Genomic DNA, 12,324 nt, shown 5'->3' with positions numbered 1-12,324 from the left:
AACTCCTGGACTTTTCCATCAGTAGCTCACAGATATTATTTATAATTGCAACAGCCTGTGGGATATCATTTAAAACACCGAACTCGCAGCAGAGAGAGGCGGCGGGTTTGGTTTCGGTCAGCAGTCCAAGGCACGTTACACTTGCGGCACGATTCCCCCGCCAAGGCAATGCTGGGCAGGCTGGGCTCCGGAGCGCCCGCTCGGGCTGGCCCTCGCTCGCAGCCCGCCCGCTCCCGGGGCGCTCGGTACCAGCTCGCCGCTCGCGGCGCATCCACCGGTGCTGGACCGGTATCTCCGGGTACGAACCCATCCGGGCAGTCCAGGGGTTTCTTCGCCTGGCCGGCGCTGCCCAGACGTCTGGCTGCGGGTGCCAGGACCAGCACCCAGCACGGCAGCGTCGGGGCTCAGCGGCAATGCCGGGGGGCTCCGAGGGGCGTCCCACGGCTCGGGCGGGTGGAGCTGGAGGGGAGCCACCGGGCAGCTGCCCACGGGGCTGCGGGGTCCCCACCGACAGCCCGGGGGTGCCCAGGAGGACACAAGGGCGAGCACTAGGGTGGGAGCTGGGAGACGGACCCCGGGAGGGGGGACCCACGGGCACACGGAGCCCGGGAACAGCGGGGAAAGGTCCGGAGAGCCACAGGGGCCCTGACGCGCCACAGGGATGAAGCCAGGAGGCCCTGGTAAGGGGCAAGGGAGGACAGCCGGGCACAGCGTGTGTCCCCCCACCCCCCCGGGACGAAGCCAGGACACCCCAATCAGGGGCAAGGGAGGACAGCCGGGTACGGCGTGTGTCCCCCCCCTCACGCCCCCGGGACGAAGCCAGGAGGCCCCGGTGAGGGGCGAGGGAGGACAGCAGGGCACGGCGTGTGTCCCCCCCCCCTCACACCCCCGGGACGAAGCCAGGAGACCCCGGTGAGGGGCGAGGGAGGACAGCCGGGCACGGCGTGTGTCCCCCCCCCCCTCACACCCCCGGGACGAAGCCAGGAGACCCCGGTGAGGGGCGAGGGAGGACAGCCGGGCACGGCGTGTGTCCGGGGGGGGGGGGGGGGGTCAGGGCACCGCGGGTGGCCGCCTCACCTGGAGGGCCGGAGCCGCACCTCCTTCTTGCTGTCCACCACCGAGGGCACGCAGTTGGTGAGCTCGGTCCAGTCGGCGTGCAGCCCGCAGCTCCAGCCGGTGGAGAAGCGGGAGAAGAGCCAGGTCTCGCGCTTGCCGGGCCGGTGGCAGGTGCACTTCTTCTGCCCGGCGCGGCACTCGCACGGCTGCTCCAGCTGGATGTTGCGGACCAGGTGGCGGCCGAAGGTGGTGCCGCCCGTCTTCTGGATGTGCAGGAAGACGATGAGGTCGTCGCCCTTGATGTTGAAGTCCACCCGCCGCAGCAAGTCGCCGGCGGAGAAATTGAAGCGCGGCACGAAGCGGGCCGGCGTCTCGTCCTCGGCCCGGTACGGGTCGGCGGCGGCGGGGCTGAGGGCGCGGAGCCGCAGCAGCTGGCACTCGGTGCCCGGGCACACGTACTGCAGCACGATCACCGCGAAGAGGAAGAGCATCACCAGCGCCAGCAGCACCTTGTGCGAACGGTCCTCCATCGTCGCGGGGCCGCCCGGCAGCGCCGCGCATCGCCGCCGCCGCTCACAGCCGCCGCCACCGCCGCCGCGGGGGGCCGCCCCGGCCGCGCAGCGCCGCCATCACCTCACCGCCCCGCCGCCGCCGCCGCCGCCGGCCCTTCCCGGCAGCCCCCGCGCCGCGCGCCGCGGCCCGCCCCGCCCCCCCGGCGGGCCCCCGGCAGGCCCCGCCCCCGGCAGGCCCCGCCCCCGGCAGGCCCCGCCCCCGGCAGGCCCCGCCCCCGGCAGGCCCCGCCCCCGGCAGGCCCCGCCCCGGGCAGGCCCCGCCCCCCGGGCCCGGCAGCACCACGGAGTTCCGCGCTGCACCGGGCTCAGGGACTGCTCCAGCACCGGGTGCACGGAGCTGCACGGGGCACACCCCAGCACCGGGTGCACGGAGCTGCACGGGGCTCACCCCAGCACCGGGTGCACGGAGCTGCACGGGGCTCACCCCAGCACCGGGTGCCCGGAGCTGCACGGGGCTCACCCCAGCACCGGGTGCACGGAGCTGCGCTGGGCTCACCCCAGCACCGGGTGCCCGGAGCTGCACTGGGCACACCCCAGCACCGGGTGCCCGGAGCTGCACTGGGCACACCCCAGCACCGGGTGCACGGAGCTGCACGGGGCTCACCCCAGCACCGGGTGCACGGAGCTGCGCTGGGCACACCCCAGCACCGGGTGCACGGAGCTGCGCTGGGCTCACCCCAGCACCGGGTGCCTGGAGCTGCACGGGGCTCACCCCAGCACCGGGTGCACGGAGCTGCGCTGGGCACACCCCAGCACCGGGTGCACGGAGCTGCACGGGGCTCACCCCAGCACCGGGTGCACGGAGCTGCGCTGGGCACACCCCAGCACCGGGTGCACGGAGCTGCACTGGGCACACCCCAGCACCGGGTGCACGGAGCTGCGCTGGGCACACCCCAGCACCGGGTGCACGGAGCTGCGCTGGGCACACCCCAGCACCGGGTGCCTGGAGCTGCACGGGGCTCACCCCAGCACCGGGTGCACGGAGCTGCGCTGGGCACACCCCAGCACCGGGTGCACGGAGCTGCACGGGGCTCACCCCAGCACCGGGTGCCTGGAGCTGCACGGGGCTCACCCCAGCACCGGGTGCCTGGAGCTGCACGGGGCTCACCCCAGCACCGGGTGCACGGAGCTGCGCTGGGCACACCCCAGCACCGGGTGCCCGGAGCTGCACTGGGCACACCCCAGCACCGGGTGCACGGAGCTGCACGGGGCTCACCCCAGCACCGGGTGCACGGAGCTGCGCTGGGCACACCCCAGCACCGGGTGCACGGAGCTGCGCTGGGCTCACCCCAGCACCGGGTGCCTGGAGCTGCACGGGGCTCACCCCAGCACCGGGTGCACGGAGCTGCGCTGGGCACACCCCAGCACCGGGTGCACGGAGCTGCACGGGGCTCACCCCAGCACCGGGTGCACGGAGCTGCGCTGGGCACACCCCAGCACCGGGTGCACGGAGCTGCACTGGGCACACCCCAGCACCGGGTGCCCGGAGCTGCACTGGGCACACCCCAGCACCGGGTGCACGGAGCTGCGCTGGGCACACCCCAGCACCGGGTGCCTGGAGCTGCACGGGGCTCACCCCAGCACCGGGTGCACGGAGCTGCGCTGGGCACACCCCAGCACCGGGTGCACGGAGCTGCACGGGGCTCACCCCAGCACCGGGTGCCTGGAGCTGCACGGGGCTCACCCCAGCACCGGGTGCCTGGAGCTGCACGGGGCTCACCCCAGCACCGGGTGCACGGAGCTGCGCTGGGCACACCCCAGCACCGGGTGCACGGAGCTGCACTGGGCACACCCCAGCACCGGGTGCACGGAGCTGCGCTGGGCACACCCCAGCACCGGGTGCACGGAGCTGCACGGGGCTCACCCCAGCACCGGGTGCCCGGAGCTGCGCTGGGCACACCCCAGCACCGGGTGCACGGAGCTGCACGGGGCTCACCCCAGCACCGGGTGCCCGGAGCTGCGCTGGGCACACCCCAGCACCGGGTGCCTGGAGCTGCACGGGGCTCACCCCAGCACCGGGTGCCCGGAGCTGCGCTGGGCACACCCCAGCACCGGGTGCACGGAGCTGCACGGGGCTCACCCCAGCACCGGGTGCCCGGAGCTGCACTGGGCACACCCCAGCACCGGGTGCATGGAGCTGCGCTGGGCACACTCCAGCACTGGGTGCCTGGAGCTGCGCTGGGCTCAAGGAATGCTCCAGTACCGGACACGCCATGCTGTGCCAGGCTCTGGGCATGCTCCGGGTGCACGGTGCTGCACCACGCTCCAGCTGCACTGAGGCACACCAGGATGCACTGTGCTCAGGCCACGGTCCTGTCCCTCGCTGCTCCATGCTGCAGTCCCGGAGCCCACAACGTGCCGCGCTCCGGGCTGCACGGCCGTTTGTACAGCCCTGCTGAGAAGGAGCAGCCAGAAGCACCTGATGAACCCTCCCAGCGTCTCTCCCAGTCCTCCCTGGACGGAGGAGCACCACGGTCGTCTTTCAGAAACCCACGCATGTCCCTCTCCCTTTCTCCCACCCCTGCCTGAGCTCTCTTCTTTTTGGGAACCAGCCGCCCAGGCCAGTGCGGCTGCTCCAGCGGGGCGCCTTGCACTGGGCAGCAGCGTTGCCGTCCACCCTCGCCTTATGCAGCTTCCCTCCTTGGTCCCTGCTGTGCGTGGAGCCGAGGTCTCTCCGGATGCCGCACAGCAGCACCCAGGTTTTGGCAGCGCAAAGGGCAGGCAGGAGCCGGGCGGTTGGTTTTCTTTGATGCCCCAAGTGGTTTCAGTTGATTCAGGTAGCAAATATACGCGCTACCTCCGTCAGCATATTTTGAAACCTCTCTGCACAGTGCAAGCGGTCTGTAAATAAAACAATAATAACAAGGGCTCCGAGGGTTTATCTCTGATTAAAGTCCTTTGTATATTTATATGCAAATGACGCTCAGCCCTCGGCTCCTGGCATGTTGTCAACGGGGCCTGGCTGACGGGAAAGCACCGGTGCTCCGGGTGGGCGCGCTGGGATGGCGACTGAACAAGCGCCGTTCGCCCTGCCGGTCTGGAAAGCGCTCCTTCCCCCGGCGCACCAGCGGCTCCAGGCAGGGACTGGAAATCACCAGCCTTTTCCTTCCCTTGCCCTCCGGCGCCAGCGGAGGGACCAGCCCTTTCCACCGCTTTCGCTCTGCTGTTGCTTGTGGTGCCTCCATTTCTCTGGCCCACCAAGCAGCCAAGAGCTAGATTTTCTAATATGCACGGCAGCCAGCAAAAAAACAGTTTGAAAACACTCTCTCGGACTTTTATTCATCATAAAGAAGAAAAAAAATGGCCTGCCTCACGCTCGCAGCCCCCATGCTGCTCCTGCAATTCGCTCTAAGTTATTTTGGCTGGTACATGTGGCATTCGGAGGGGATGTCGTTATTGTTTTTATCCTTGAGCAACCTATCCTCTCGTCCCGATTTTTTTCCAGTTGTCTCTAATATTTTGAAAACATTTATACTCACAATAATAGGCAATTTTATCACAAAGAATCTAGGCATGAGAACTACTCAGTTAATTTGCTTCTGTTTATATCTGTCTCTCCAAAACGAATGGATTGCACCATTTAATGAAAATGCTGTGTTCTGAAATTCAAGCTTTAAAATTATAAAGATGTTTCTGTGCTTTATATCCATCACTCTCTCACAGTCATTGATATAAAAAAATACATTCGCCTCCAGCTTTATTTATTTTACATTATGAAATAACCAAGATGTGTGCTGAGTTAAAACAGATCCTGAATGCTAATACGTAAGAATTAAAAGGAGGGAATAATGATGGCCTAATGTCTACACTAAGTGAATATATACTATAAAAGATATGATGCATACGGGGTTGGTGTTCCCAGCAGAGCCGTTATTTTGGAATGGGCTAAACAAACAATGATCATCCTTTCGCTGATGAATGATGGGCTCCAGTCTACTGCCTTCTCCCCCAGCGTATGTAAACGATGCTCCCTAGCTTTGATCCAGGGACACACCACACTTGCTGAGGCGCTGCAGAAATGAAAGTCCCCTCCGGCCTCCCCCGGCTGCAGCTGCTGCCTTGCCACTGCCTCCTCCCCACTGCTGAGGGCCAATGTGATGAGTTTGGGGCAGCTTTAGCTTGGGTCAGGTCTACCCAGACAAAGGGGCAGCGGGGAGGCAGCCCATGATCCGTGCTCACGCATCCAGCAGGGGTAGGTTGGGAGCAGCAGTCCAGAGGATTTGCAAAGGTCGTTGCAAAAAAAAATCTCCCAGCGGGTACGGGAGATGCCAGAGGCTTTACCGGTCACATCAAGGTCATGTTTCTGCAGGTACAAAGCCAGGTGCTTCTTTAAAAAAAGTAGGAGGGGGTTAAGGAGAGAAGGAGGATCCGAAAGCAAGGTCCAGCTGTGCTGGCGCAGGATCTCATCCCGGGCTGGCTCCCGTTTTCCTGAAAGGCGGTGGCTTGTGTGCAGAGGCACCAGGTATTCACCCAGCAACAGATGAATACAAAGCCTCGTGTCTCAAGCCTTACATGGATCTTTGCAGCTATAGGAAACTGTCTTTAGCTCTTCACATGGAGCAGATGATCTCATCTCCATCTCTTCCCTAAAGACCTTCCTTCCAAAGCATCGGAGTTTCTCCTCTGTGTTTGGCTGGCAGATGGGGACTGTTGGGCCCAAACAAAAAGAAAATGCCCATCAGCTCGGAGGCGAGCAAGCTGTCAGGGTGCAACCCAGGGCTCTGTCAGCCATTAACACCTCCGGCCTATAGGAAGGCTCAGAGGTTTCACGTCACCAAGTGCTCCTTTTCTCAACCAACCCTGCTGCCTGCATCGGCAGGCAGCCTCCTTGTGTGGATTGTGCCGCTGGGTTGGAGCGGCCGATGCTGGACAGGTTTGGGCTCTGGCCCAGGCTCTTCTCGCTGCGCAAGTGTTCAGACCCGCTCTTCCCGTCCCAGGTCCTCAAAGCAGCAGAGCATGTGCTCCAACCTTCCCTCCACTACTCCTGAAGGACCTCTCCCGGGGCCACCGCCGCAAGATTTGTGCAGGCTTCGTATTTTGATAGTTTCACTTCTCTGTCGAGGCTGGCTGAAATCTGATAACAGCGTCAAAAGTTACCGGTGGGGGACAGACAGGCGGTGTGAATGCCTCCCGCCACCCCTCTTCCCTAAGGAAACAAGGCCTAGAAACAGCAGAAAAGCACAGGGAGCCACAAGACAGCCTCTAAGCAGGGCTCTGGTATCGCAGGGAAGGACAAGCAGGCCTGAGAGCAGGGAAACACCAAAGAAATGTAGCCTGGGCGAGCCGGAGCCAAGGCTTCCCGGGACCCCACCGAATGAGACCCTTCTCGAGAAAAAGGGTATGCAAATGAGTAAAGGCCTGGAGCAGCAGGGTGATGAGTAAAACTAATTAGAAAATGAGGCTTGATTATTCATGGACTTGACATATCAGAGAGCAGCTAATCAAAGGAATAATACAAGTTTGCATACGCTTTGTGACATGGGCATCGAAGCCCGCAAAGCCTCACTTCTTGTCCCAGACCAGGAGCACGTGACGTGAGCGTCACCTCTCGCTCGAGATCGGGCGAAGGGTCTAGGAGTACATAGGGTTTCCCAAAACATCTCTGCTTTTTCCAGCTATTCAACTGATACAGTGGTTACCTCTGCCTATAAATCTTGCCTTACTGAGCTCAAAGATTGGTTAAAGCCCTTTGGGCATGTGGGAAAACGGGCTGCATTTAAAGACTTGAGCCAAAGACCCGCAAACTCAAAGGAGATACCTGAGAGTGCGAGGTAATCTCTTACGGTTTGATTTTACTGCTACCTGACCATTAAATAAACTTTGCAGGAATCAGATATGGGAAGAGGGACTTGGTAGGAAGCATTTGCACAGCATTTGCTGGGTGCAGGAATCTTTTGGAAGCACCTGCTCCCCAACACATGGCAGCAGCAGCCATCCGTCGGCGGGCCATTCATTGCAATGAACCTTGGTTTTTCATGTGCAGTTGGAGCCAGACAAAAGCCGGGCTAACTTTCAAGTTACGTAGTATCAGTAATATTTCCATTTCATACACAGATCACTGTCCAGTGAAAGGTTTTGTAGGAGGTCCTGATGAGGGCCTGGCACCTGGATATGTACCAAGCTTCTGGGCACTAATCAGAGAGCAAATAAATGACACTGTCTCATCACCACTCAGTCTTATCCCAGCATGAAATTGGCTGAGAAACTGCTGAAACATCAAATTCCCTTTCAGTGAGGACAGCTTGGGACAAGTCTAGGGAACAAGGTCCATGGGGAAGAAGGGGCTCTTTCAAGCATGCCTCTGAATCAGTGGGAGAAGTGGGATGTTGGGACAGTTTCACTGCTCCTGCCACTGTTGTCTGAATAATTACAGTGATGGATACATTAATACCATCTGGCGTCAGAGCCAATGAGCAACAGGGCACTCTAAGAGATTATTGGTGAGGTGCATGAGGCACCCTCTTTGGAGGTGCTTAGGAGCAGCTAAGAAGGGATTAGGTAGTGTATGAGCCAGCAAAACAGAAGGTGCAGACCATATGGGCCAAGTGACGTTTCTGTGCCCCGTGCGAAGGAGACCTGCCAGCTGGTGTGCAGAGGCAGGCGCTGGCCTGCTGGCCCTCCCCAATCCCCACTTCAGCCCTTTGTTCTCAGAGGGCTCCTGTGTTCCCAGCGCTGCGTTGAGGGGAATGAACCGGGCACCGCGCTCACAAGCCTTGAGCTTCCTGCTGTCCCTTGTATAACGCACACCTGGGGAACCTGACCTAGTTTTAAACAAAACTGCAGCATTTGCCCAGTTACAGCAGATAAGAGCCTGCCTCATATACCATAAAATGCTCATCAGCAGTAGTTTCACATTGGAGAGAAAAGGTGTAAAGCTCTCATAAAAATATGCGTTGCATCTTTCTAAGACTAAGGAGGAAATAATTTCATGTGGCCCTGAAAGGAATAGTGGGAATATGTTGCGGATGAGTGATGCACTTCACTCATGAGAGAGAAGCAGCAATATGTTTTATTGATATAAGACAGCGATTTAACAAAGTTCAATGGTAAATAAGACAGTGGTTTAACAAGAGTAGATGGCAAGGTACACTCGATTCTTTACTACATAGAGGACAGGGTCAGACAAAATCAAGGAGATCCTCCCATTGAGTCATGAGGTTCAGAGTGGACGTCCTTGCTTTCCAGACCCCTTCTCAGAGGAGTCTGGGTGCAGCTGGATCCAGTCTTAGTCCCAGACTTGGTCAACAGTTTATGTCTAAGGATTATGTGCACAATCAATCCGAGATACGACTTAGTGAAGTTTGCAAAGTTTCAGCATGCTATTAGTCTCTTACCGAGGATCTGTCACAGGTGAGGAATCTCTCGACCTTGAGCAGTAACCTTGAGAGGCATCCCAAGTCAAAGGGAGATTCACCACCGTGCAGCCAGCTGCTGTGCAGGAGAGCTCAATGGGCTATAGGTTGCAGTGCTATTTATGGGCACAGAGTTTGACTCATGATCATACAATATCTGGTGTGGAGATGTACCTTTTTTTGCTGACCTCAAGCTGTGTAGAGGAAAATATACCCCTTTTTGCTGATCGCATGCCCGTTTCTGGCCTCACCTGTTGCAGTCAATATTTCCTAGTTCCTCCTGGTCTGCTTGGCGCTATCGGTTATTTGCGGTCAGCTGGAGCCCGAGATAAGGGTAGTTGTGCTCCGCCACAGAACAGAACAGAACACGATATTCTATTTCAACCTGTTTCCGTAGATAATCCTACGTGCCGTGTGAAGTCAATACAGCAGGATTTGGTCCAAAGGCATTCAAGAACTTGTGTGAAATCAACCCTCCACAGTGAAACTACACCAGGTTAATTATGCTGGTTTCTAAAGTGATTTAGTTAAACTGGTACCACACTGTCATGTGGACAGTCTTCAATCAATCCAAGAGTACTTAATACGTATTTAACTTAATTGGGTGTCATGCTGTGTATTGACTGCACCTACAATGCCATATAAATATTTGCTCATTGAAATTAATGCCGAATTTGGGCAACACAGTCTTGTGGGATTAATCTGCATGAGAAGGGATCACGTGCACAAGTGAGGATTGTGAAAGGGTCCTAAATTTCCACAGATGAGTTCATGTAATGGCTCAATCTGCGTAAGAATAAACCAACGCTCATCTGTGCAAGAATAAACGAATAAACAATGTGAAGCAAGAAGAACCCCAACACTCATCAAATAAAACAAAGGGAGTTCGCAGGTTGGCTTCCTACCCCAAGCCTCATGAACAGTCACGCAGAGGAGCCTTTGGGGAGTGATCTGGTAGCCCAGTGAAACAAAGAAATGCTTTTGTTTTGCAGTGAGATTTTGTAAAAGCTGATTTGCCAGGGAGAGCAAATAAATAATTCACAATTTCTGAAGACATGAAGATAAATTTTCTTTCCTTTTGTTATTTCAGACATAACCCTGCAAGCTGCAAAAGTGCCTACACCAAGCATCCACCTATAAAATAAGAGACAAAGTAAGACTCTCACTTCCCAGTCATGTGTAAAAGCGTTCCTAAAAAAAGAGAAAGTTCACCTTTTTCTATAAAATCCTCCTCTGCAGTCACAAGTGCACAGGGAAACAGAATATTCATATTATATTACACTGGAACTTCTGGAATAAAAAAATAAAATCAACTGTTAAAATTTAGGTATAACCACAACAGAATTCAGTAGATAAAGCCCAGCTGGGCTTTGTCTATTGAGCACAGTAATTTCTTGTTCTGAGAACATTTAAGGTTCATGGTATTGCAGCACTTCGTAATAGCTAAAAGAAAAGCAGGGAGGGATGATTTTATATCTTCCATTCCTAAATTGTAGCAGCTTGGGTCAAATGGCTGGGGGCAACACGTTACCAGGGCCGAGCTGCTGGCCACAGCCCTGCATTTGCGTTACTAAAAAGCCGGCTGTTCTCCGCAGCCACTCTCGGCGGGAGCTGCACTTGCTGCCAGTCCTGCGCGTGCGGGAGCTGCCGCTTCTCAGGATTAAAATAGTAGCAGCTATTTTAATCAGCTACTGGAATACAGCAGAAGAAATTCCCCTTGCAATCCCTTTATTCTGCAAACAGCCGACACGCACGTGCCCCCAGGCTGGGTCTCCGTCCTCCCCTTGGGTGGGAGATGCAGATTTTGAGGAGTCGCTCAAGGACGGTGCCAGCTCCGTGCCAGCCCCCAGGGCTGGATGGGGCTGCCCCAGCGCCTGTCTGGCTCGTGCTAGGGAACTCAACAGCCTCTTCTTTCCCTCTCCCGTTTGACGCCAACATGAGCTGTTGCTCCTCAAGGCTGAGAGAAATGGGGCATATTCTGCTGTATTTTTCTCCTTTGGAGGGTTCTGCTTGCTAGCATTCACCAGGGAGGCTAACCTTGCTTTATTTCTATGTTTGGCCAGGGATTAGAGAGCGAGCCTCTTGCTCTGAGGAGGTCTCCTGTTCCTGCCTGCTTTAAATTTACGTTAACTTGTGAACACTCTGAGGTTTCTCCCCATACCGTTCACTCCAATCACACTTCCGGCTGTTGGACGGTGAGGGTGTTCAGCCACATTCTCAGGCAGGATTTAACCCCAAAGCTTTCCAAATGAAACTTGGTGTTCTTCAAGGAAAACCTGCCTGGCACTCCTGTGGGCTGGACAGTCAAGTATTTGCCAATTGGTTTATAGAACCTAGTCCAACAAGGCTCAAATAAGGGGAGCTAACGGAGGACCTCTTCTTTGTCTGAAGCCTTTGCAAACTGCTAATTGATCGAATCCTGAAATGAGAGGACAGAAGAGAGAGGGATAATGCTTTTGTTCCTGCTCCGTCATGGATGGCAGGGTCTGCTGATGCTTTGTATACACTATACTACACATAGATGTTGTGTATGCGCCAGATTTATGTATAAAAATTACCTGTGTGAGGAGATAGCAAAGAAAGACAGTTATTATTTTATTGCATGGGACTCTATCTGTTCCTTTTCCTGGCCTATTAAAGAAAAGCAACTCATGAATGATGTGGTCCTACACAGTAAGGGTGTACGACAGCCCCTCTTAGCATCAAAATTCAACAGACATCCTGCAAGAAAATGCATTCTCCAACTCCACAGAACTTTTACTGACCTGTCTAGGTCTCAAGTTGTATTTTTATATAGTAGTGGTAAATTTTTGCAGTTGTTTGTATCTGAAAACACTCAAGAACAAATTTCTACGTTTCTATAGACTCTTCCAACCAACCTGATTGATGCCTCGTCATATTTTTGGAGGGCTGATCCTGGGCAGCTTCCCCTCAGACTTCAAAGGCCAGGCCCCCGAGACGGAGCTCCTGAAGCACACGCTGGTCTGGTCTGGCCTGCCTCGCGTGGAAAGCCGGGACACCGAGCCCTGGCACTGCAGCCTCCACCAAGGGAACTGCGGGGTTAGCACAGGAGATGCAGGGGTCACCGACGGCCAGACCTTGCCAGAATCTCCTGGTCGTTCTGGAGTGCCACAAGGCCAACAAGGACAGGTTCCCATTAACGCTGTCCAACAAGGGTTGGTTCCCGTACTCACCCTGCCGCTTGGCTGTCCAACAAGGGTTGGTTCCCGTACTCACCCTGCCGCTTGGGACTCTCACTGAAATGCACTTGCCCAAAAGATTTATGCCTTTGCATGTTTTTGGGAGCAACCCAGCATTGCCTTCCATTAAGTGGACTGCTAAAG

At 56.9% G+C, this 12,324-nt stretch overlaps 1 protein-coding gene and 1 long non-coding RNA gene across 2 annotated transcripts in view; both read right to left on the bottom strand.

The window, feature by feature from the left end:
* HS6ST2 (heparan sulfate 6-O-sulfotransferase 2) overlaps positions 1-1,672 on the bottom strand; it is a 144,872-nt gene extending 143,200 nt beyond the window's left edge. The window contains exon 1 of the mRNA XM_068957150.1: positions 1,078-1,672. Within this exon, the coding sequence (XP_068813251.1) occupies positions 1,078-1,586 (509 nt within the window). The 5' untranslated portion in view covers positions 1,587-1,672. The remainder of the gene's footprint in view (positions 1-1,077) is intronic.
* A 6,943-nt stretch (positions 1,673-8,615) lies between these two features.
* On the bottom strand, positions 8,616-12,128 carry LOC138068725 (uncharacterized). The gene is made up of 3 exons (XR_011143442.1): positions 11,860-12,128; positions 10,193-10,270; positions 8,616-10,114 (listed from the first exon to the last, which is right to left on the bottom strand). It is a non-coding gene; the product is annotated as an uncharacterized lncRNA (long non-coding RNA).
* Positions 12,129-12,324: the final 196 nt, after the last annotated feature.

This window comes from Struthio camelus, chromosome 11 (genome assembly GCF_040807025.1).
Source record: "Struthio camelus isolate bStrCam1 chromosome 11, bStrCam1.hap1, whole genome shotgun sequence".
NCBI lineage: Eukaryota > Metazoa > Chordata > Aves > Struthioniformes > Struthionidae > Struthio > Struthio camelus.
This window is presented reverse-complemented; position numbering and strand designations above follow the sequence as displayed.